Here is a 24,401-nt window from a genome sequence, read left to right as displayed (position 1 = left end):
ACCTGGTTCTTGAATATGATGAAAAACATTCCTTTATTTCAATTTGTTATGTGATGTTCAAACATTACATCGGTTCATTCGGTATTAAGGGAATACGTCCAACAATGATTTAGCAAAAAAAAATCTGTCTAACAACGTTCCTAATTCGGGAACTGCCATTTTCTTATATTTTAGCATAATATGCTTATTCATTCAATATCAATGATAAGAGTGTATGTTTTACAATATTCTACATTAACCATTTAAGTGTATTTTATGTGATGTTTTATTTTCTCAAAAGCAAATGTGTATAGTGTTTTTATGCTAACATCTGTCTGAATAGCAATTGCACCGTGTGAATTTCACAACAAAAATTGCTAATTTGGTAAAGCTTACGCGTCACTCATATTGTTCCGCTTTCAGTTCAAGCAGCACCATTTACTACAATGTTGCATTAATTTACTAATAGATGTTTAGGAAGCTTAAAATTGCGATTGATAGTATTAGTTTGCAGGTTTGCAAAGATAGTAGTTTACAATGTGATTGTGCCAAAACTCGCTCGTTATAATTCATGCGTCGGAGTTGATGTTGGTTTTGGAATTTTGAGTCAGATTTGGCAATGGTTGTATGCCATTTAGTTATGAGAATATAATATTCAATAGATAGCTACGAAACAAACTTGAATGAAAGAGTCACAACAAGCGATAGCTAGTCTCGGTATCCAAATTTGAAATTCGTAAAACGATTCATTACAAACTTACTTGACTAGACTCAACCAAAACGGAACAAATGTCCGGGACAAATGTTATAAAATTACTTCGATAAATATATAAAAATTCGGTTTGCAATAGTGTTTTACTCTTTTGGTCTAGCAAGTTGAAGATATAAATAACGTAACGATCACTAATTGCTTCAACTCAACGTTCAATTCTTTCTGCGATTGCTTTGTAAATAATTCGAAAAACTCACCATACTCGATGTAAGAACTAGGATTCCGTGAACCGATGATGCATCGCTATGTAAAGATTTGGTTCAGTCTTTCAATTTCTTCCAAGAAACTTCACTGAGACTACGTAGTTAAAGAGTGTATATAATGCGTAAGTCCTAAGATGATTATGATAAATATCGCACGGTTTCGGTTTACTATCGCACTGGGAGTTGACAAAAATGACCTAATATAATAAATAAGCTATTGTCTAAATATCTACAACACCGCTTCTGCTTGTCCTAAGTACTACTAATAAGTGTATAAATGGTTGCTAAAAAAACTTTCACTTCAGTCAAAAAATAAAACTAACGATATCCAAGCAAATGTTTCCAAACAAACACTGAAAAACAGCAACTCTAACGCGACCTCTCCTCCGCCAGCAGTCATTTGTAGCGTTCAAAGTGTTCGACCAGTTTCTGGCACAAGATCACACTGAACTTGGTGGATAGGGCCTTGCTGATCGCTTCGGTATTTTCCAGTTTGCGCACCACCTTACTCGACAGTTGACCTCCGGTCGTCGAAGCACTGAAAGCTTCAACTGCTAGCAGATTATTACCATTGTTGTTGAACTTGTCCAGCAATTTTCGTTCCAGTTCCAGTGTTTCCGGGTTCACGTTGGATCTCACGCCGGCCATCAGATTGTTGGTATTACTAAAATAAAGGACGAATGCCAGTTGTACCAGATAGTAATCCAGGTTGCGCAGGAAGTATTCTTCCAATACGTCCAGGGCGATGTTGTGTTTGATGAAGAACATGAACAGTTCGTAGATGAAGTACTTGAAGTTGGCAGTGTCCATGGGGATGATGTTAGAATCCTTGGTGAAGTACTCGAATATTTTGACCAGATTCAAGGTTGTTTTGGTGACGGTCAACGGAGATGCGGATGACGATAGCGAACCGGAGAGAAGTTCCAAGATGAGATGGAACGCCTCCACGTAGTCGTAGTTCAGCATCATCATTCGGATGTGATACTCGTTGCAACGTTTGGTTAAATCGAGGATGTTATCCTGGTTGTATAAACCATGAAAGATATACATACAAAAGTGGATGAAATCATTACTCAGGAGATGGCGATCGTTGAACAAACGGGACGAAGAATCCGAACTGCCCTGATCATCGTGATCGATTTCATCGTCGTCTTCATCGATTGCCAGCGAAGTCGGTGAGGTGGCATACGAAACTGATTGCAGCGAGGACATGGTGCTTGCGTTTTGGTGCTGAATTCGGCAGTCGAAAGCTGTTCTCAGCTCACCCACGAAATCCTCCATTTCCGTGGTATTACTAACATCGTTCAAGCTGGAACTTATTGTCGAAATATTATTGCTAATCACCTTCTCCAGGGTGCTCTTTATCACAAAATTCCGCCTAAATTTTGGCATGGCCTTAATCAACCTCGTACTTTCGTCCCCCGGTTCACAGCAATCATCACTGTGAGGTAGTCTAATCTCATGGGGCAACTCGATAAACTGCGAACTGTCCGGAATCCGTACCAATCGGTTCGAAATGGGCAATCTTACCAGTTTCCCCGGAACGCCACTTCGTTCCTGATTGATTTCTTTCGCACACTGGCCCATGTTGTTGTTACCCCAGGACTTAACCGCCCCGCTATCGGTCATAACTAGCGTAAAGTCCGCACCGCACTCGACGTACTCGACATCCGTCACGGTGTCCAGTCGGGTCGGTATTAGCACTTCGTTGCGGCCACCCTCACGACCCAGTTGGCGTTCGATGTTTTTACCCCACGTGTAGATGTGCGATTTGGTCGTGACCAGAGCGAAATGGTACAGACCGCTGGAAATCTGGGGAGGATGGAAAGTGGAATAATTAAGTAACGATCGTCAATAAAGAAAAGGCAAGTGCGTAACATGTATTAAGCATTCCCCGCGAATAGCTGTGCTCTTTGGCGTGTCAGTATTTCAATATAATGCTAATGAAGAAGAATATTATCCGTTACAGATCAAACAACACCTACCTTAACAATATCATCCCGAACGAGCGTAGTATCAACCAACGTGGGATACAGATGTTCGGCAATTTCCTCTCCGTTGACACTTACGCCAGCACTTTCCTTCTGTTTATCACTTTCCTTCGATTCCGCCCCTCCTTTGGAATCATCGCTTGTATCCTCAACTCTTATTTCTGGAATCTGAACGCCATTTATCTTTGGTATTTGGTCTTGCTGACCGGTTGGCGTGGCGTCCGTTACATCGCCGCTATTTTTTAACTCGGACTCGGTCATCTCATCAGCGGGTGTTGATTGTTCCGATTGACTAGCACTAGGAGAAAGGACCACAGGGTCTTGGGTGGCTTTGGTTTCTCCCGATGAACCCGCGTTGGATGTCGAACGATTTTTGTGAGTCGATTTGGCTCGCTTGCGAGCTTGAGTCGCAAGTCGGAGGGCCTGCGGTGATGCTCCCCAGGTATACAGTTGATTATTGGCGGTTAGAACGAGCTGTAACAAAAAAACAACAATGCATTAAAATACAATCAATGGGTGGGAAAGTCCACGCCTTACGTTAACGAAAAGTTTTGTGTTGATCAGGCTTATTTCCGCATCGAACTCTACCCTGCGGGGCATCAGCGACAGAACGAACGATTTGCCGTTCCTCGTATCAATGGTTACATTGAATTTGTCCTCCTGACCCAACCCCAATTGGCCGTAGTGGTTGGACCCGAATACGTACAATACGTTCTTAGTTTTGCTATTTGGCTTACAAAGTACTAGAGTATGTGCATGGCCTAGTGAAATCTGTTGTACGTTCTGTGAAAAGAGATATAAACAGTTAGAGGTACAGGTTGTAATGGAAGATTATTACCCTTTTCCTGAAAAAATCTACAACTCTTGGCAAGGGGCAGTCTGCTACCGTGCCGTGTCCTAGTTGACCAAAAATACCCCACCTAGTGCAAGGGAAAGGAGCAAACAGGTTATAATGATTCTTACGTTTACCTGACTATTGCTGACTCACCCCCAAGTGTATAGTAGTCCATTAGCTACCACGGCATTATGATATTGGCCGGCACAGATGTGCGTCACGTTCTTCCCATCCAGCGTCTGCACCAGCATCGGTTGAAGGGCATTCAGTACGTGGTTACCTATGCCCAGCTGGCCCAAATTGTTCGCGCCCATCGAGTAGATCTGTAAGATGGAACACATTGAGATGATACGATTTAAATGTATAAACACAATAAGAGTGGAACACGTGAACTATAGGAAAAATTTATTTTGTGCCGCGTAGACCCCCGGACGCTTACTTCCGGATCGTCCCTATATCAGCGGAATAAAACGCGAACGATAACGAATAAAACTTTTCGTCTTCTTCTTCTAGTCCTAGCTATTTTCCGTCGGACTATTTCCGCTACGCGGCCAAATACCGACACCAGGTGAGAGACTCTCACTATCTGAACTAGATATCGACCCATCAAACTCAAGGACCGGGGACCAACGGCTTTACTTCCCCATTCCGAAGGAAGGCGTGACCTCAGATTTTTTTCACCTCAGAAAAATCGGCGACCTCGGCTGGGATTGAAACCCAGACCAACTGGGGTGAGTTTCGGTCACGTTTACCACTCAACCACCGGCGCGGTTCCGCCGGGTTCCGATGGTGCGTCGGCGGCCCCTCGCGAGCAAACCTGTGATCCACTTGTTTGCCCAGATTACTCAAACATAGGGGCTATCAACTAGTTCAAGTCCGACGGAGCGGAGCGATGTGGGACAGCACCGGTTTTAAAGCGCTGTGGCGTAGCCACATTAGGCGTCAACGACTAGTAACAGAAAATTCAACGTATTTTTTAAATTATGCCAAATGACCATTATGCCAAATGACCATTATGCCAAACGACCATTATGCCAAATGACCATTATGCCAAATGACCATTATTCCAAATGAACATTATGCCAAACGAACGTATGTGTCACCTACTGTTATACCAAATGAACATTATGCCAAAAGAACTTATGCCAAATGAACTTATGCCAAACGACGTGCTCCCCTGAACTAGATATCGACCCATCAAACTCAAGGACCGGGGACCAACGGCTTTACTTCCCCATTCCGAAGGAAAAAAAATCGGCGAGCTCGGCTGGAATTGAAACCCAGACCAACTGGGGTGAGTTTCGGTCACGCTTACCACTCAACCACCGGCGCCGTCAATAATAAAATTCTATAATTAAGGAGTACATTAAAACACGGACACATTAGAACGTAAACAAACTGAAACTGGCAACCACAATAAACAATTCACTGATGCGCTTATCCAGCAGCACACACGTACAGCTATGATATGCTGCCGAGTTAGAGCCCAGCCCCAATCAAAGTACTAATTAATACACTGCGATAGGGTTCTCCTCAACATCTGCTCTCTTAATAGAGGTGGTAAGGATCAAACCTGTTCGGTGGTCTTCGGGTTCGCGAAGAACGTCTAGGCATATTTACCACCGATTCCACCTCGATGGTGGATTCGAATTCGGTCGATGTTGATGTAGTTGATGCCGATGACATTGACGAAAAAGCCGAGGCTTCAGGCTATGATGTGGCGGCAAGGGCCGGCGCTGACCGTAGCACAGTATGTTCGGGACTGAAGACAGGCGATAATGCAGATCCGTTTGCGACAAACGGCGATGCTTGCGTGTCAGAAGGTCGACTTGGTAGATTCTAGGCACCCAATAGAATGTGGAGCTGTAACGAGAGGTAGCTTGATTGGCAGCAACTTGGTGCCGAGTCAGCAACTCCGGAGTTGATTGATATAAGAACGCAGAATTCGGCTCTCGTGAATTGGGTTTCGTTGTCGCTGACTAGTGTCATAGGCATGACCATCCGAGCAAACAGGAATCAGTAGCGTCTGGCTCAAATGGCACGTTCCCCATGTTGATCGGAGATTTGTGCCTTGCCAAGAATCGTCTTTTCATCATTTTCCTGATGGGAAGGATTGGGGAAGTGGTAAGGTTAGTGGTAAGGAAAACAACGACACAGAACAATTAAAACAGAGCATTCTGCACCCCCGGAGTGATGCTGAACGATCTGCAGGTGCTACAACTGCAGGAATAAAACTTCCAACCCCCGGAGGGATTTAGAACCTCTACTCAAACAGTGAGCGGATATATCAACACCCCCGAGGGGATATTGAGATAACAGAACGACAACACCCCCGAAGAGATATTGTCATTCAAATACGGCTAAAAAACTATAGCTCTTTACCACACTGGGTTAGGAACAAAAGCATATCCTTAAATTTCAGCTCTCTGTACATAGGTTCATCTATGTATGGAGAACCAAAAATGCGGATGCGCAATTGCATTAATACAGGGCAATTGCATATCAAATGATATGATGTTCCGTAATCGGATTCACAAAGATCACATGAATAATACTCAGCGCGCTGAATAGTAGCCATGTGATAATTGAGTTTGCAATGTCCAGTCAGTGCCCTGACCAGAATACTGCAGTTGTGCTTGGAAAAATGCAACAAATTTCTTGACATTTTCGGATTCACATCCGGCAGAAAAGCCTTTGTTTGAACGCAAGTTTGCAAGCTACGCCAATGGTTGGCATGTTCGAATGCAGCCCAAGAGCGAATCTTGTGCTTTATCCAACTTATTGACAGTGGTAGAACTGGTTCTGGACCAACGAAATCAGTCGCAGCGCCAGCTCTAGCCAATTCGTCCGCCCATTCATTTCCAGTAATACCGGAATGACCAGGTACCCATAGAAGGTAGATAGCATTTGAAATGCTAAGTTCTTCGATTTGAGTTCGACATGCGATTACTAATTTCGATCTCGAACCTGCCGAACTAAGTGCTTTCAGGGCAGCCTGACTGTCAGAGCAAAAATAGATTCTTTTACCGCAAATTCCCTGTTGAAGTGCGGATTGTACGCCACACAGAATCGCAAAGATTTCTGCTTGGAATACGGTACAGTATCTACCAAGCGAATGAGATTGGTTTAATCTCATTTCATGACAATAGACACCAGCACCGGCTCGGCCCTCCAACAAAGAACCGTCCGTATAACAAACTACGTATTCTTCAAGTTGTCGCTCCATCCAGCCAGACAGCCATTCCTCACGAAGAGGAATTCTCACATTGAAAGTTTTAGAAGGAAAACTACATGTGAGTGTAAGGTCACTGGGAGCAAGTGTATATTCATCCCAAGTAACCATTTGGGGCCACAGTCTTGTGTGGCTAGTTACACGATCTATTGGGTTACTGTTCCAGAGCCCAGTAACCTTAAGACGGTATGCACAAGAAAGTGCTTCTTGTTTCAGAAACACGTGTAGTGGTTTTATGTTCAAGAGTGCCTCGAGAGCAGCAGTAGGTGTTGTCGAGAACGCAACAGTCATCGCCATCAAGACCATCCTCTGAAGATGGTTTAACTTTGATTGGATTGTCATGACTTCTCCCTTCTGCCACCAAACAAGGCACCCGTATGCCAGTATTGGTCTAACAATTGTTGTGTAGATCCACTGAATGTACTTGGGTTTGAGTCCCCAAGATTTGCCGAAAGCCCGTCTACATTGGCCAAAGGCCATGCAAGCTTTCTTGATCCTGAAATCGATGTGAGCTGTCCAATTAAGTTTTGAGTCGAGAATTACCCCAACGTACTTAACTTGATCTTCGACAATAATTTCAGAGTCAAAAAACTGCAATGGACGAGCTCCGGTTGTAATCCTTCGTTGCGTGAATAGCACCATTGAGGTTTTATTTGGATTAACTGATAGTCCAACATGAAGACACCACCGCTCAACAACATATAAGGCTTGTTGCATCAAATCAAAAAGTGTGTTAATGCAAATACCGGTGATCATTATACGATAATCATCGGCGAAACCATACGTCGGAAACCCAAGCTCATTTAGTTTTCTCAACAAGCTATCGGCGACAAGGTTCCATAGAAGTGGTGACAGCACACCACCTTGAGGACATCCGCAGACACTCAGTTTCCTCTTCTCTACTTGTCTTAACGATGAGCACAGATGTCGGTTGCTAAGCATTGCGTGTATCCAGTTCGTGATATATGAAGGTACTCCATGATCTCGTGCTGCTTCCAAAATGGATTCGAAAGACACGTTGTCAAAAGCACCTTCAATATCGAGAAAAACTCCTAAACTTGATTGCTTTTGTGAAAAAGCTTTTTCAATGTTGTAGACAACATTGTGTAACAGGGTGGTAGTAGACTTCCCCCGCTGATATGCATGTTGCATTGCATGCAGCGGGTGCTCGCCCAAGCTACCATCCCGAATGTAGTGGTCGATTAAACGTTCCACTGATTTGAGAAGGAAGGAGGTCAGACTGATCGGTCTAAAGCTCTTTGCCTCCTCATAAGTGACGCGGCCACCTTTGGGAATGAATTTGACAGTTATTTCCCGCCACGCTAATGGAATGTATCCTGTTGCAAGACTGCAAGTAAGAACCTTTTTCAAAATATGCTTGAAGTGTTCATATCCTTTTTGTAGTAGAACTGGAATAATTCCGTCCTTTCCCGCAGACTTATACGGAGCAAAACTTTCAATCGCCCATTTGATCGATTCGGTTGTCACAATTCTACGAGCAAATGCCCAAGAATCAGAACTGCCTGAAAAGAACTCAGGGGCAGTCGTCAGTGATGGCTCCGTACAACCTGGAAAGTGTGTGTCAAAAAGACAGTTGAATATTACATCTTCGTCAGATGAGTATTCACCATTAGCAGTTCTAATGGAACTGACATGAAAATCTTTCGATTTCGAAAGTAACTTATTTAATCTAATAGTCTCGTTGAGACTTGAGACATTTGTGCAGAGGCTTTTCCAACCACTTCGCTCAGAGGATCGAAGGGCATTTCTGTATGCTTTGCGAGCCAACTTAAATGCCTCCGACCCGTCCCTGCGTCTGTGATTCCAAGCTCTTCTACATAACTTTTTGAGTCGAACAAGTTCGGTATTCCACCAAGGTGTTCCTCTAGAAGCACGCATAACTCGAAGCGGACAAGCCTCTTGGTATGCTGCTACTATGAGTGAGCTTGTTTTATCCACGACCTCATCCAAATCACTTGGAGATTCAATCGTCGGAAGATACCCATGAAACCTAGTCGCCAAGCCCTCTTCGTAGAGGTCCCAGTTCGTAGATTTGGGATTACGATAGGTGACGATATCTAGCGAGACGTTTAAATGATCAAAGACGATGTACTTATGATCAGATAACGACGGTTCGAGCTCGTTTGGTAACCAACACCACTAGATCTGCCTTTCTCTTTACCTGCGACCATGTACTTTGTCTTGGCTGAGATGATGACTAAGCCGCCCTTAAAAGAAACGAAGGCCTCTTTCACTGTTCTACAATCGATTCCAATTCCATCAATATCGTCCGCAAAACCAAGGAGCACATGCGACCTTGTGATGATAGTTGCGTTCCTTTGCATGCCAGCTCTCGAGATAGCTCAAGCTCTCTCAGATCGGTTCAAGAGCAATTTTTAACAGTAAATTTGAAAGTGCATCGCCTTGCTTCAGTCAATCTAAGGTCACAAATGAGGTTGAGATCGCACCTGCAATCCGAATACTTGATTTTGAACTATCCAACATCGCACGTATCGGTCTAATCAGTTTCGCAGGATTATGTTCTGACATAATCTGCCACAGCTCATTTCTTCTTACTGAGTCGTACGCCACTTTAAAGTCCCGGAATTTGTCTAGGATCATCCGCAGGCTTGCTTATATTGGAAATAAATTTGCTATACCAGTTGATGCCCGCACTTCGGATACATCGGTTGAAGGCGGCAGCTTGGACATCACTTCGATTTTGGCTGGATCTGGGCATAATCCGCGACTGTCGGCAATATGACCCACGTACTGTACTTGTACTGCATGCGGAAGGTGCACTTCTCGACTCGAATGGTGGTGAGTCCGAAATCTTGAATTCATTTTAGAACAGTCCGTAAATTGCGATCGTGATCTTTCTCAGTTTTTCCACCGACGATGACGTCATTGGGGTAGTCACAGGTGCACTGCAGGTCGGCTAGTATTGTATCGATGAGGTACTGGAACTCACTAGATGCGATCTTAACACTCAGCGGGAGGCGGTTATAGGAGTAGAGGGCACGATGCGTATTGATGGTAAGCAACTGGCGATACTGTTCGACAACTTCCACCTGCAAGAAAGTGTCGGACAAATCGAACCTTACAGTTAGCCAGCTTGGTGAAAACTGTCGACCGGCAGGGGAAGTGAATACTGATTTGGTTGGAGCGCAGCGTTCAAACTCGTAGAAATCTTCACAAATTGGTGGTATTACGGGCGACGACGATGTGGGCAGCCCAACCGATGTTCAGCTTTTCCAGTCGGTCAAGTTCCTGGTCGCAGACCTCGTGCATCGCGTACGAAACTGGGATCTGTCAGTAGAAAACGGATCGAACACTTTTTTCAGCTCCAGCTTCACTTTAGTTTTGCTACCCAAACCCGTTTGGGAAAATCGACTGTAGTGCAGTGGGTGCCGCAGGAGAGCCTGATACGTGGCAACAGAAGGTGTCCATGGACACGGACCAAAGGTTGAACTTATCGACCAAATCAGAACCGGGTAGATGAAGTTGTTTCTCGGTAACACGGATCAAGTCGCGTCGTGTATTTTCTCCTATTGTGACGTCACACTCGAATCGAGCGACAAAATTTTACGGAATGCTGTTTTCGTTTTCACTGTTGCTGGCAATAGGTCAGAACTACCGATTTTCTGCCAACTCTTCCTGCTGATGACGGTGATGTCAGATGCAGTGTCAAGTAGGCCAACAGATACAAATTTGCGTCGCTGCTGCTTGCTGCATACGTCGACCAGCACCACTTTTGTTGAGACGTCACACTTCTTACGCCTGCTTCCAGGCTTCCAAGACTTTGCACTGCCGCAGTATCCTTCACGGTGTGCGACTTGGCCGCAGTCGGAACACTTATGGTTGTCGTAACTACAGTCCCGAACAAAATGTAACGCACCGCAAAGCCAACAAGGATAACTCGAAGTATCACAGTTGAAGACAGTTGCGGTGACTCTCGGTCGCACACGCCAAACCGATTTCCACCACTTTGTATCGCTTGCACTTGGTTGTACGAGGCCGCAGACTCAATCATCGCACTGTCGTGTTGAAGGTTGTACAGACGCCGACACTCCTCGGAGAGCTGCTCCTATGTAACGTCGTTATTGTCATCAATTTCTGTGAAGAGACGAGTACGAATCTCGATGTCATAACCGACTCTTTCGTTCCAAACAGGATTGGTAAAATGAGCTGGGGGTTTGCCAGGAACACAAACTGTGTCTCCGCTTACTGGAGCCAAGTGTCAATCCGGCGCTAGCTTAGTCCTGTCACTAAGTTAGTGTCGGATTTTGATCAGACGAGGTCAAAACGATTATTCCATAATTAATTCAGTAGTAGGATTTGTTCTCTTTACGCGCAAAGATGCTTTCAAACAATTTTCTCCTTAATGGAGTTTTTACTAAAGTTGTGCAGTGGAGGACTAAGGAGTAATATAGTATAGTACGAGATTCCTGCCTTACTGTCGGGTATTGTTGACGCAGCGTGCTGCTGCGTCTTGACAGCCTTTTCTTGCTGGTGATGCATTATCTGTGTTATCTTCAGCGATTTGGAGGTCAGTCCACCTTCCTTATCTCGCGTAGTCGACCGCGTCCATGGCGTCATCGTTACATCGGTAATTTGTTTCTTGTTTTTCGCTGTTGTAAATCCGTCTTCTTTGGTTTCTTTATTTGTGGTGTTGGTTGTTTGTTTGGAGGCATTTGACGTATTCGTTGTTACTTCACGTTTGGCTATGGCAGTTCGTTTACTGATTTAGTGTTTGTTACTACCCTTGACACATTGGAATCTGTCCTGGGTACGTGACCAATGTTCGCTGACTATGTGTAACACCTTGTTCTCCTTCTTCTGGGTTGATTTGATTGCGTGCCTTGCTATACTGCTCATAATCGCAAGTCAGTCCCATGTTCTATAGGATTCCCTATCTACATGGGACTGACTAGCGATTATAGGCAGTATAAAAGGGAAAATAAAAAGCTTCTGAACCGAGCAAAATGAGAAATCAGACGGAACCAGAACCGGTTATGCTGGACAGTCTTGCGCGAATCTTACCCACCATCTGATAATGGCCATGATTCGGACGTTCGATCCTGACGTCAGTGACATCGGAGAAATGTAAACCATCTATCAAAACTTGGTCGATTTCCGAAAAAAAAATCGTCGGTTGTCTCCAGTTGTACTTCCTAATCTACTTCCGTGCGAAATAGGTGCTACAGATAGTCGTGCATCTGAATACAGCGAGATTGAGCAACCTTTGACTGTTGTCGTTAGTGGTTGAGAGGAAGCTCTTCATTCCAATAACTGAATAAAACAATTCTTCCTTTTCGACTTGTGCATTTGTGTCCCCGATTATCAGTTTTGTGTCATATTTCGGACACTCTCCACAAGTCTTGCCCAGATGCTCGTAGAACTCAACCTTCCACTTCAACCGGTTTGTTGTTTGTAGGCGCGTTATCAATATGTAGCTGAAGAACTTGATCCTCTCTTTATCTTCACGCAGATACAGTCACTCATCGGTTTCCATCTAATGACCCGTCGCTACCGTCTACCAAGAACTACAAAACCTACTTCACGTTTTGCCACTGTAGTGGATGTGGTACTTGAAGGAGTATGAGTATGTTGCATTTGTTGGTGATTTAGTCAACACCTGAAGATCTGTCGTGTCAAAACTAAGTAGACCACTTCCTCAGACCATCGTATAAGTGTGTCACCATCCTGTAATCCGGATTTTACACTCATCAGGCGAAACTAGGCTGTTACGTTCCGGTGATAAAGGCTACATATGTCGATCCCCTTGTTGTGTTTAGGAAATCTAGAAGTTCGGTCTGCTTGTTTCGCAGTGACCTAACATCACAGTTGGCAATGTTTTTGTTGATTCAAGGCCCATATTTATCGTTGAGGGCTGTCACTGTTCATTTCCTATCTTACAGGTAGGCAGAATGATGGTTATCACGGACACCAAAAAAGACGAGTTTTACCGGTGCAAACGGGGATTTGGTGTCAAAATAAAAATTACCAGATAGCGTAATAGCAAATGACAATCCAGTGGCAGCCACAGTAGTGAAGCGAAGCTGTGTTGTGTCGCGGGTCTGTCCGTCGATGACTCTTTGATTGGTGAGAGGAAACAGTTTCAAGTTCGGGGCTATTCGACGGGGCTGTAATGCAGGGAACTGTCCTAAATTGCATACCAATGCGTTGAAACGAGGGGTGCTCGTACACCGTCACTCTTTGGCGAATGCTGATCATTTACTCTTGTTTCTTACAGGTGCCGTGATTCCCGCCGCAAATTACATATTTCGTTTTCCCTTCATTATGTAAAATTACGCTCGATGAATTTAACGCAGCGCATCTTTGTGTAGCAATTTTTCGTGTCATGTCCATGTTCGGACACTGAGTCACATTTCGATGCTATTGTCGTTACGGCTCCTATTCTACGTTGACTTGGAACAGGTCCCAAATTCTTGTTAGAGTTCCTTTGTTCTCGTCACTGTAACGTGATGGACTAAGACCACGGATGGCGCTTTTCGCCTGATAGTTGTTACACCAGTGTTGTGGATTTTTCTTGATTACAATTAAATTTGAATTTTTGCTTGTGTGAGGAAGCGATGAATCTGTGTCATGCTGGTTCTGTATTCTTCTATAAAATTTTATTCTAGAGCTTTGAAATATTCAAGAACCAGATATGTGCTTCTGATAGTGTTGAATTTCGTGCAGTTGTACAGCATGTTTTATACCTTCTACCTCGTCACATGGCATATCGATCGGTGTCCTCCCACTTCCAGTGTTATCTCCTACCTTTAGTTAGCATGTGACCAGAAAGTATTCTGCTTAGTTTTTTTAAGTCCCTTGCGTTAATTGCTAAGTGTTCGAACCAAGTTATCTTGAGTGGTTGTGGTCGAATGGTTTTATACCAGGCGTTTTCCTACCGGTTGTAGCTTTTACTGTGGCTCTTTCAACAATCTCGTTACCAGCTTCCAGGCGATGTAGTTGTTTCTGATTGCCTCTCTATTTTGTCATAATGTGCTTGCACATTGTCCAGGACTACTACCTTTGGATAGTAGCAATGGATGTTCCATTCGATTACTGTTTGCATGACTATATGTTCCGCATTTATTATGATGACTTTCGAACATATTTTTTCTGTCTTCGTGGTGTTGGCGGTTTCGTCGTAGAAGGTAATTGATGTCCCGCTTCCAGTTTTTGCGTAATCTCGGTATTCCGTGTGCATTATTATTATTTATACGATGTTACATCAATCAATCTGATAAAATCTGATCAACGATCCTTCTCCATAACACTCGGCCCGCGGATGCCTCTCCCCACCTAGGGTTGCGTCTGGTTCGATACCTTCCAGATTTTGCTGCATATAGTCAGCCCACTTAGCCCGCTGCAATTCTCATCATCTTGTACCTGCTGGATTTAAGCCGAACACAATTTTAGCAGGGTTTTTTTTATTTATTTGTTAACAGATTAAGGCCGAAGTGGCCTGTGCCGTATACAAAAGATTCCTCCATTCCACTCGGTCCATGGCCGCGCGTCGCCAGCCACGCAGTCTGTGAAGGGTCCGCAAATCGTCTTCCACCTGGTCGATCCATCGTGCTCGCTGCGCGCGACGTCTTCTTGTACCGGGCGGATTGCAATTGAGAACCGTTTTCACCGGGCTATTGTCCGACATTCTGGCTACGTGCCCGGCCCACCGTAGTCGTCCGATTTTCGCGGTATGACAGATGGCGGCTCCCCCAACAGCTGATGCAACTCATGGTTCATTCGCCGTCTCCATGTGCCGTCTTCCATCTGCACTCCACCGTAGATGGTATGCAGCACTTTCCGTTCGAAGACACCAAGTGCGCGTTGGTCCTCCACGACCATGGTCCAGGTCTCGTGCCCGTAAAGAACTACCGGTCTAATCAGCGTCTTGTAGATAGTCAACTTCGTACGACGGCGAACTCTGTTCGACCGAAGTGTCTTGCGGAGGCCAAAGTAAGCACGATTTCCTGCCACGATGCGTCTACGAATCTCTCTGCTGGTATCATTGTCGGCGGTCACCAGTGAGCCCAAGTACACGAACTCTTCAACCACCTCGATTTCGTCGCCACCGATGCAAACTCGAAGCGGGCGGTTCTCATTCTCTTCTCGTGAACCTCTTCCTATCATGTACTTTGTCTTCGACGTGTTGATGGCAAGTCCGACGCGCTTGGCTTCTCTTTTCAGTCTGATGTAGGCTTCCTCCATCTTCTCAAAGTTTCGTGCAATAATATCAACGTCATCAGCGAAGCCAAGTAGCTGAACGGACTTTGTGAAAATCGTACCACTCGTGTCGATCCCTGCTCTTCTTATTACACCTTCCAGCGCGATGTTGAATAACAGACACGAGAGACCATCACCTTGCCGTAACCCTCTGCGTGATTCGAAGGGACTCGAGAGCGTCCCTGAGAAACGTACTACGCACATCACCCGATCCATCGTCGCCTTCACTAATCGCGTCAGTTTGTCCGGGAATCCGTACTCGTGCATAATCTGCCATAGCTGATCTCGATCGATAGTGTCGTATGCGGCTTTGAAGTCGATGAACAAATGATGTGTGGGCACATTGTACTCGCGGCATTTCTGCAGTACTTGACGAAGAGCGAACACCTGGTCCGTGGTAGATCGTTCGCTCATGATACCCGCCTGGTACTGCCCCACGAACTCTCTTGCAATTGGTGATAGTCGACGGCATAGTATTTGGGAGAGTACCTTGTAGGCGGCGTTCAGCAGGGTGATTGCTCGGTAATTACAGCAATCCAGCTTGTCGCCCTTTTTGTAGATAGGACACACGACACCTTCCATCCACTCCTCCGGTAAAATCTCCTCCCAAATCTTGGTAATCACCCAGTGCAGCGCTTTAGCCAGTGGCTCGCCACCGTGTTTAAGTAGCTCGCTTGGTATTTGGTCAACCCCAGCGGCTTTATTATTTTTGAGCCGGCTGATCTCCTCCTGGATTTCTTGGAAATCCGGAGCCGGTAGTGTAATGTCTTCCGCGCGTGCTCCCAGGTGCGTTACCGTGCCATCCTCGTCGTCTGCTGCATCGCCGTTCAGGTGTTCTTCGTACAGCTGCCGCCACCTCTGGATCACCTCACACTGGTCCGTGAGAAGATTCCCGTTTGTATCTCTGCACATGTCGGCCTGTGGTACGTAGCCCCTGCGCGAGCGGTTCAACTTCTCGTAGAATTTCCGTGTGTCTTTAGCGCGGTACAGCTGCTCCATCGCTTCGCGATCTCGGTCTTCCTGCTGGCGCTTTTTGGTCCGGAAAACCGAGTTCTGCCTGTTCCGTGCCTGTTTATATCGCGCCTCGTTTGCCCTCGTGCGGTGTTGCAGCATTCTAGCCCATGCTGCATTCTTCTCTTCGACTAACTGCTCGCATTCGCCGTCGTACCAGTCGCTTCTTCGGTCCGGGCCCACCGTACCTAATGCAGTGGCTGCGGTGCTACCTATGGCGGATCGGATATCTCTCCAGCCATCTTCAAGGACAACTGCGCCTAGCTACTCTTCCGTTGGTAGTGCCACTTCCAGCTGCTGCGCGTATTCTTGAGCCACTCTGCCATCTTGTAGCCGCTCGATGTTTAGCCGCGGCGTTCGGCTTCGACGAGAGCTATGCACTGTCGAAAGTTTTGAGCGTAAGCATACTGCAACCAGGTGGTGGTCCGAATCTATATTCGCATTGCGATAAGTGCGGACGTTTGTGATGTCCGAGAAGAATCTACCGTCGATTAGAACGTGGTCGATTTGATTTTTTGTTACTTGTTCCGGTGATTTCCAGGTGACTTTGTGGATATCTTTGCGAGGGAAGAAGGTGCTTCGGATTACCATTCCACGGGAGGCTGCGAAGTTCACACATCGTTGGCCGTTGTCATTTGATACGGGATGCAGGCTGTTAGGCCCGATCACCGGTCTGTACATTGCCTCCCTTCCTACCTGTGCGTTCATGTCGCCGATGACAATTTTCACGTCTCGCAGAGGGCAACCGTCGTATGTCTGCTCCAGCTGCATGTAGAACGCTTCTTTCTCGTCGTCGGGTCTCCCTTCGTGTGGGCAGTGCACGTTGATGATGCTGTAGTTGAAGAAAAGGCCTTTGATCCTCAACTTGCACATCCTTGCGTTGATCGGCTGCCACCCGATCACACGTTGGCGCATCTTGCCCAGCACTATGAAGCCGGTTCCCAGCTCGTTGGTTGTACCACAGCTCTGGTAGAAGGTAGCCGCTCGATGCCCGCTTTTCCACACCTTCTGTCCCGTCCAGCAAAGTTCCTGCAGCGCCACGATATCGAAGTTGCGGGGGTGTAGCTCGTCGTAGATTATCCTGTCACATCCTGCGAAGCCGAGTTCCATGTTCCGAGTTTCCAATCGTGATCCTTTATTCGTCGCCTGGGTCGTTGCCGATTGTTCTGGGTCGTATTCTCTTCTGTATTGTTCGTTATGTGGGTTTTTTAAGGGGCGGCTTATAGGGCCTACGCCAACCACCTGTCTCGCCGGTGGGCCGTCGTGCCAGGACTGCTTAAGGTCCCACCTGGACACCAGGACAGGTTTACACCTTCCGAAGAAGGGTAACCCCCCCTTCCCTGCCAGCATACGACCAAAGTTCCCACCGGGGTTGGTTACCCGATCTTCACTAAGGTTACTCGTATCCCAGTCGACGCCACGAGGAGGCCAGGGCTAGGAGTTACTGGGCAGGAAGCTAAGGACCGCAAGTGGGGTCTATTTTATGCCTTCAGGTACAAGAGGCTTACGCACTGCCCAGTCATTGTCGATTTTAGCAGGGTTGTTGTCCGGCATTTTCGCAACGTGCCCTGCCTTTCGTATCTTTCCGGCTTTGGCCACCTTCTGGATTCTTGGTTCGCCGTAGTCCGGCGAGCTCGTGGTTCATCCTTCGCCTCCACATACCGTTCTCCTGCACGCTGCCAAAGATAGTCTCTAGCACACGGCGCTCGAAGACTCCGAATGCTTGCAGGTCCTCCTCGAGCATGGTCCAGGTTTCGTGCCCGTAGAGGATCACCGGTCTTATTAATGTTCTGTACATGGTACATTTAGCGCGCGGGTGATTTTTTTTTTTTTGATCGCAAGTTCTTTTGGAGCCTATAGTAGACACGACTTCCATTGATGATGCGTCTTCGGATTTCTCGACTGTTATTATTATTAACCGTTAGCAGAGATCAGAGGTATATGAATTCCTCCACTACCTCGAATACATCCCTGACGATCGTAACACTGCTAGCTAGACGAGATCTTTCTCGTTTGGTCCCTCCTATCAGTAGGTACTTTGTTTTAAACGCGTTCAACACCAATCTAATTTTTACTGCTTCTCGTTTCAGTCCGGTGTAAAGCTCAACCACCGTTTCAAGTGTCCTTCCAATAAGGTCCATGTTATCCGCAAAGCATACAAACTGCCCGGATCGTGTAAAAATCGTACCTCGGTAGTTGAACCCGGCTCTCCGACTAACACCTAGTACAATGTTAAACAACAGTTACGAAAGAACATCACCTTGTCTTAGTCCCCGGTAGAATCCTAATGAGCTTGAGAATTCACCCGATATCCTTACATAATTTTGCACCCCCTCCATCGTCGCCTTAATTAATCTTGTGAGCTTCCCGGGGAAGCCGTGTTCGTTCATAATGCGATTGATGCCATCGTATGCCGACTTGAAATCAACGAACAGGTGGTGCGTTGGAACCTGGTATTAACGGCATTTTTGGAGTATTTGCTGCACGCGGAAGATCGGTACATGGTTCGTTAGAAAAACTGCTTCCATTTCTCTTTAATTTTTTTCTTGTATTGTTACCAGTGTGTCTGATTTTTGACTGCATGTTGACCTGTCGGTCTAAGCTTCCACGATTCGTCTATCGGGTGGACCGGCATAACCACATCGACATTTTTATCAGTGATCACTGATAGAAAGGTACTGCTTGTTTCCTCCCTTTCAAGGTGTATGAACTTCTTTTGCTATTTTGAATTTGGCTAGGAATTCGATTCTTATCCTCATTGGGATTTGCCCCGTCTACGACAGCATCATGTGTATAATCTCGTTTTTACTAAACCAGAGAGCCATCACTAGCGGCTTGAAATTAAGATTTCCGAACTCAGTGTCGACTGCTGCCGCATCGAATGGAGACAATCCACGCAATACTGTCTTAGTATACTTACTCTAGTTTTGTTGAGGGTTAAACGGTTAATGTTAAATTCTACACCACATTGCTTGAGAGATATTCCTATTTTAGGACACTCCTTCAAACTGGAACACACTATTTTCCTGTCGCTTATACCCTTTTTTCAAACTCATACTGTAGATGGGCCTTTTACAGGGGTAAACAATGAGGTGATCCGCTCTTTTCGTCATTTCCATTGCTCGCCTGAAGACGAATTTCGGCATCGTTTTGAGATGCGACCGGTTACTTGCGGCGTTTCTGCATCCTTTGATCCAATTTGATCGCTGGCGCTCATAGTGTTGCTTTTTTCGTTCCCACGTAATGGCGGAATTCGCACATCGTGGGCAGTTGTCGTTCATAACGATATGCGGACTGTCCAGTCCTATCATCCGCTTAACATCCTACCGACCTACGGATTGAATGTCACCAATAGACTCATATTAATGCATGATATCGGAGCTTGTGAACACTCACCTTTGAACTAACATTACTAACCCTAAATAACAGGTTTGCACCTTTCCACACATTCCCATCAAAATCCTCTCGAAACCCGAATTCCCTTCATCACGCGAGTATTGTCATATTACATTTAGACTAGAAACACCTTAAAACCCCTACTAGCCTACTCACCCCATTACTAGTCAGCAGTAGTGTGTGCAGCCTTCCACAGTGTACACTTAACACCTCCAGGTCGAGCTGCTTCAGAAAGGAAACCAACGGTGGACTACCGTTCGGTGCCAACGGGTCACCCTGCAGTGTCGTTCTGCTCAGTGCACAATTCACTCCATTGGAACCCCACAGAAAGGCCAACTTGTTGATCACACATCCAGCATGCGAAAAACCAGCCGAAATGGGCGAGTACTGCTTCAGTCGCATTTCGATGTGCTTTTCGTCGTAATGTACTTGCACCAGCTTAAGCGCACCGAGAAAGCTGGTGCTGTGCATCTTCAGCGTCTGGGCCCGTATCGACACGACGAGAAATGTTTCGATCAACGATCGGCAGAACATAAGCAGTGCTTTATCCAGCTCCCGACTGGCACTATCGTGGTTAGATAGTTTGTGCATCAACGGTCGGTAGATCGGGTGAAATGGATTCAATTGCCTGATCAACCGCTCCAGAACGTTTATGTCGAACTTATCGATGCACTTTCGAATCATATCGAAAAACTCCAGCGTGTATTCCTGCAGGTAGATCAAACTTTCCATAAACAGTTCGTTCGCCAGATTATACATGTAAGCGTTTAGCTCCGGGACGTTGTCTGCCAACTGTTCCCATATGCCGACAAGACAACTGAACACATCGAGGCAAGTTCCACGAGTCATGGCTAGCAAAACGGCTGAAGAGTATAGTTTCCCATGCGCCAGAACAATACACGCCAAACTGGTATGATATTTGCTGTTGGTCACGAGAAAGTTCCACAGCGGCATGTAATTTTTGTCCTGAACGCATCGTTCGCACAACGTCAACAGCATCAGGTTCGATAGGTGGAACTGAGCTGTGGTGGAGATCTGAACATCCCACGAAACATCATCGTTGTCGTACGAGTAGTCACTACATTGCGCTCCAGCGTTGATAGGCTTCAGGGAAACTTTGGCGTTTAGCTGCAAAACATTAGGACAACTTAAAATATTATTTGCACGAATAGCCTATCCAAAAACTTACATTCATCAGCGAATCGTAGACCACATTTCCGAGGTGTGCCTCGTCCACCAGAATTCTCATGACGTCGTGCATAACGAACTGGCTGTTGATGATGTGGGAATTCCGCAAAGCCATCGAACATAACTTCATCAGAGCTCCATTTTCGTTTGCCATTGCCAATTTGAGAGCCGTCTTCATCGGCGGAAGCCGAGCTACGTTGTAGGTCATCAGTGCTTCGGTAATCTTTCTTCGCTTCAGCAGAATATCCCCGGCATACTCGACACAGACCGGCAGGGGAAGCCCAAACGTAATACAAAAATCTTCACAAGCTGCCCATATCGAGTTGTGCGCTAACTTCAGAAATAGATTACGAGCTGTGTCATTCAGTTCGATTGAGTACAGATTCTTGTCGGTAACGATGACAGCCCTGTCGAACTCTACCTTAGGGAATTGACCTACCATCACCTGGCTCTCGACGGTCTCCAACTTTTTATCCATCCGCAAACTTCTCTGCATTTTCAGATAATTGGAAACGGTTGATTTTTTAAAAATCGATCGCACATCATCGGGTTCATCCTGCGCTTTCAGCTTCGGTTCATCCGTTTCATTCGTATCATTGTTCGCACCCATGGAACTTACTCGATGAATGTCGAGTATCTTTTCACCGGGAAATTGAAACATTGCTAGCATGGCATGTTCGTTGAAATCGCAATCGTCTCCCATCTTCATCGCTGCCATCTGGCAGCTGACAACGGAGATGGCCGACACTGTATCCGTGTTCGTGGTTTCCGTGGTTTCACCTTCGTCATCGGCTTGCGTTTGACTTGGACTAGTGTCAATGTTCTCGATGCTACTCTCCGTATCCCTTCGAGGCTGTGCAGATACATCATCATTTACAGACGTTTCGCCGACTTCCGGAGATGACTGTGTACTTTCCGTGGATTTTTCAGAGACTTGACTCAACTCGTGCATTATGTAAATCACATTTTTCGTGATAACAGTAGTTTTGCACTGCTTGGGGACTTTGTAGATGTGCAGCGGTATCAAACTGATGTCCATACTGTGAACCGACAGTGTGTCCGAGTAGGAGTGAAGGGCACTGAGTAGATATTTGCCGTTCATGTATTGAACGACGAAGTAAGGGCCCGCGGGAGTTGTCAGAATTTCCGGATACATACCGGGTAGCTCCATTACAGCCAGGTTGGCTGCTTGTTCCTTGATTCTCTCTTTTTCTTTGGCTTTGATTCGACTCTCCGAGAGTTTTAACTTCAGTGTTCCTATCTTTTTGGCTCCAAGGTCTCTTAGAGACAGCAGCCTGGCTCTAGCCGCCGGAAACAGTTTCGGTATGGATGCCTGCTGGTCTTTCCCATCTGTTCTTCCCTCATCAATCGACCCTTCACCGTCTACTTTTTCAAAATCATCGCTCGACTGTGGATCAGATCCGCTTGGACTGGAACCCTTCTCACCATTATCCTGCTGCTCAGCGCCAGAGCTGCCCTCCTGTCTAGGTAGCGCCAGAACAATCTGCCAATCATCCATCGTTCCAGAGTCTGGTTTTCCCGATTCGCCGAACGATTTCAACATTTCCGTTTTCAACTCCTGACTAGAGATAGGTGAAATGTCACCCGGAAAGGTGTACTTGATGGATTTTTGCTCCAACAGCAGCTTCCACTGCTCCCGGGTAGAGGTATTGATCATTAGGCTAATCGTTTCCATACTATTGTCCTGGCAGATGACCAGCTTCTCCACTGAACCCCGCTCGCAGTTGGTATTGCCTAGGAACGGACAATTCGGCGTAAGGGCTGAAATGAGTTAACCAAGTTAGTTAGGGCTTGTGTACAATATTAGTGCGAGAATTCACAGCGAGTGTTTTAATGATTTATCGTAAAACGTTTAAAGATATAGATAGAACTGAAGAAGTTATTCTTACAAACTTTAAATTTATCGCAGTCTGCTGCCTTTTTCAAAATTCTAGCAACTCCACACACTTACCCACAACACATATCGACCCGTCCGAATAGCCCAGGATGGCTCGAGGTTCATCCGTCAGTGTTTTCCACCAACTGCAGCACGTTGGATATGGACAGGAAATCGAAACCGTTGACCCAATGCTGGAGCTCATCGTTCTGCTGCAGCTCTCCTGCGGGCTGGGACATTTGCCGGCACGTTTTTCATCTTTCGCTGCCGCAACAGCAGCGGAACCTTCTGCGAAGTAGCTCTCAATCGTTTTCATTGCGATCGGAGTTATAGCCTCCCCAGCAGCCTGCTGCTGGTCGCCGCCGTACAACTGATTATAGATACTGTTCAGTGAGTAGATCTCGTCTATCTTGTGCGTGGTGTAGGTCGATTCGGATCGCTTCATTGTGAGTAGCTGCTGCTGCTGCTGAGACGTCCCAGGACTAGCTAATTCGGCACTCAAACTTGACTTTGTGCTAGCTTCGGAAACGATCGACGATCGTTGAGATGCCATAGATGAGGCATTGTGCGAATTGTTTGGGCAAGTTTGGGGATTAGGACACTCGTGGGGTCCAATGAAAGGTACAATAAACGAGGTGATCTCGTCCTGATTAAAGGTAGCATCCACTTGTTTGGATTTGTCACAAATTGACAGTGCGGGTACAATGTGCAATGTGTTGTCATAGCCTGAAAAAAATAAGAAAAACAATCAAATGAGTCATAGTTTATTCAAACGGATACCTACAAAAAACCAACAACCAGCTCCCGGTACTATCGAAGCAGATATCCTGCACGTTTTTGGCGTTTTCAGCAAACCAACATATCAGCATCAGGTGCACCTTCCCACCCGTGTCAATGTATCGAAACAGAATCTGATCATTTTGCCTTACAAGACACAATATCTGAAAGTCCTGATCCGGTTTGGTACAAGCTGACAGCTTGGTGTCAACATTTGTAATCAATGTGGTAAGTTTAATAATATCCCAATCCTTTAGTGATGCCATATTCGCCCTTGCTCGACTGTTGCCCGTTTGTTGTTTTGTTCGCTGCTGGCACAATTTCTAGAAAACGTTTCACACACCAGGAGCCTGAAAAATATTCATCAAGGAGATAAACATTACGTCAACAGAACGAGACAGTAATACAAAAATAAATCTACAAAATGGTACTACAGATACTTGAACAGGGCAGCGAATGAAAACCGCACATTTTTCAATATTCCATTGGAAATGCAGTTCGTGGATTGGGTTTAATCGATTACAATCAGTAACTTTCAGAACTGTTTCTTTAAAACACCGAAAAATCCTAAATTTTCACCTAAATTTCGAAAGCACATACCAATTTTTCTTGACTGCAGCAAAAAGATGACAGATTTGGGTTGGTTCGCACCCCCATTGGCAAGAAGAAGAATCAGATGATCACTCAACAACGGTTTGACAGCAGCCAGTTGTGTTTTTCGTTTTATTCCTTCTACCGTTTCCACGGCGCAGGCGAATGTGTGTGTGCGAGATTCCGATTTTTGTTTGTGAGTCCTGCTGCTGCACGGCCAATGTTCCCGTCAAAGAGAATAGGGAAAGAGACGAAGAGTGAAAATCAGTCAAAACGGCAACACGCCCTTTA

At 45.8% G+C, this 24,401-nt stretch overlaps 1 protein-coding gene across 3 annotated transcripts; it reads right to left on the bottom strand.

The window, feature by feature from the left end:
* Positions 1–6: 6 nt before the first annotated feature.
* Positions 7–24,256, bottom strand: LOC131677367 (uncharacterized). 3 transcript variants are annotated; one of them, XM_058957129.1, is made up of 10 exons: positions 23,989–24,256; positions 23,527–23,869; positions 22,818–23,468; positions 20,847–22,627; positions 19,814–20,785; positions 3,934–4,103; positions 3,784–3,865; positions 3,483–3,728; positions 2,940–3,419; positions 7–2,766 (listed from the first exon to the last, which is right to left on the bottom strand). In XM_058957129.1, the coding sequence occupies exons 2-10, from the start codon at positions 23,783–23,785 to the stop codon at positions 1,351–1,353; spliced, it is 6,057 nt and encodes a 2,018-aa protein (XP_058813112.1). In that variant the 5' UTR covers positions 23,786–23,869; positions 23,989–24,256; the 3' UTR covers positions 7–1,350. The 3 variants fall into 3 exon arrangements, with proteins under 3 accessions (XP_058813112.1, XP_058813110.1, XP_058813111.1); XM_058957127.1 differs by having other exon boundaries at positions 24,099–24,256; XM_058957128.1 differs by having other exon boundaries at positions 24,120–24,256.
* Between the last annotated feature and the right edge of the window lie 145 nt (positions 24,257–24,401).

Source organism: Topomyia yanbarensis, chromosome 1, assembly GCF_030247195.1.
Source record: "Topomyia yanbarensis strain Yona2022 chromosome 1, ASM3024719v1, whole genome shotgun sequence".
Taxonomy (NCBI): domain Eukaryota; kingdom Metazoa; phylum Arthropoda; class Insecta; order Diptera; family Culicidae; genus Topomyia; species Topomyia yanbarensis.
This window is presented reverse-complemented; position numbering and strand designations above follow the sequence as displayed.

Bases quoted from the DNA above. Each gene is read 5' to 3' on its own strand.
- LOC131677367 (XM_058957129.1), bottom strand. From the start codon at position 23,785: ATGGCATCACTAAAGGATTGGGATATTATTAAACTTACCACATTGATT. The intron at 3,420-3,482 runs GTAAGGCGTGGA...TTTTTGTTACAG, and splicing joins ACACAAAACTTTTCGTTAAC to CTCGTTCTAACCGCCAATAA. The intron at 2,767-2,939 runs GTAGGTGTTGTT...CATCCTCCCCAG, and splicing joins TTCGGGATGATATTGTTAAG to ATTTCCAGCGGTCTGTACCA.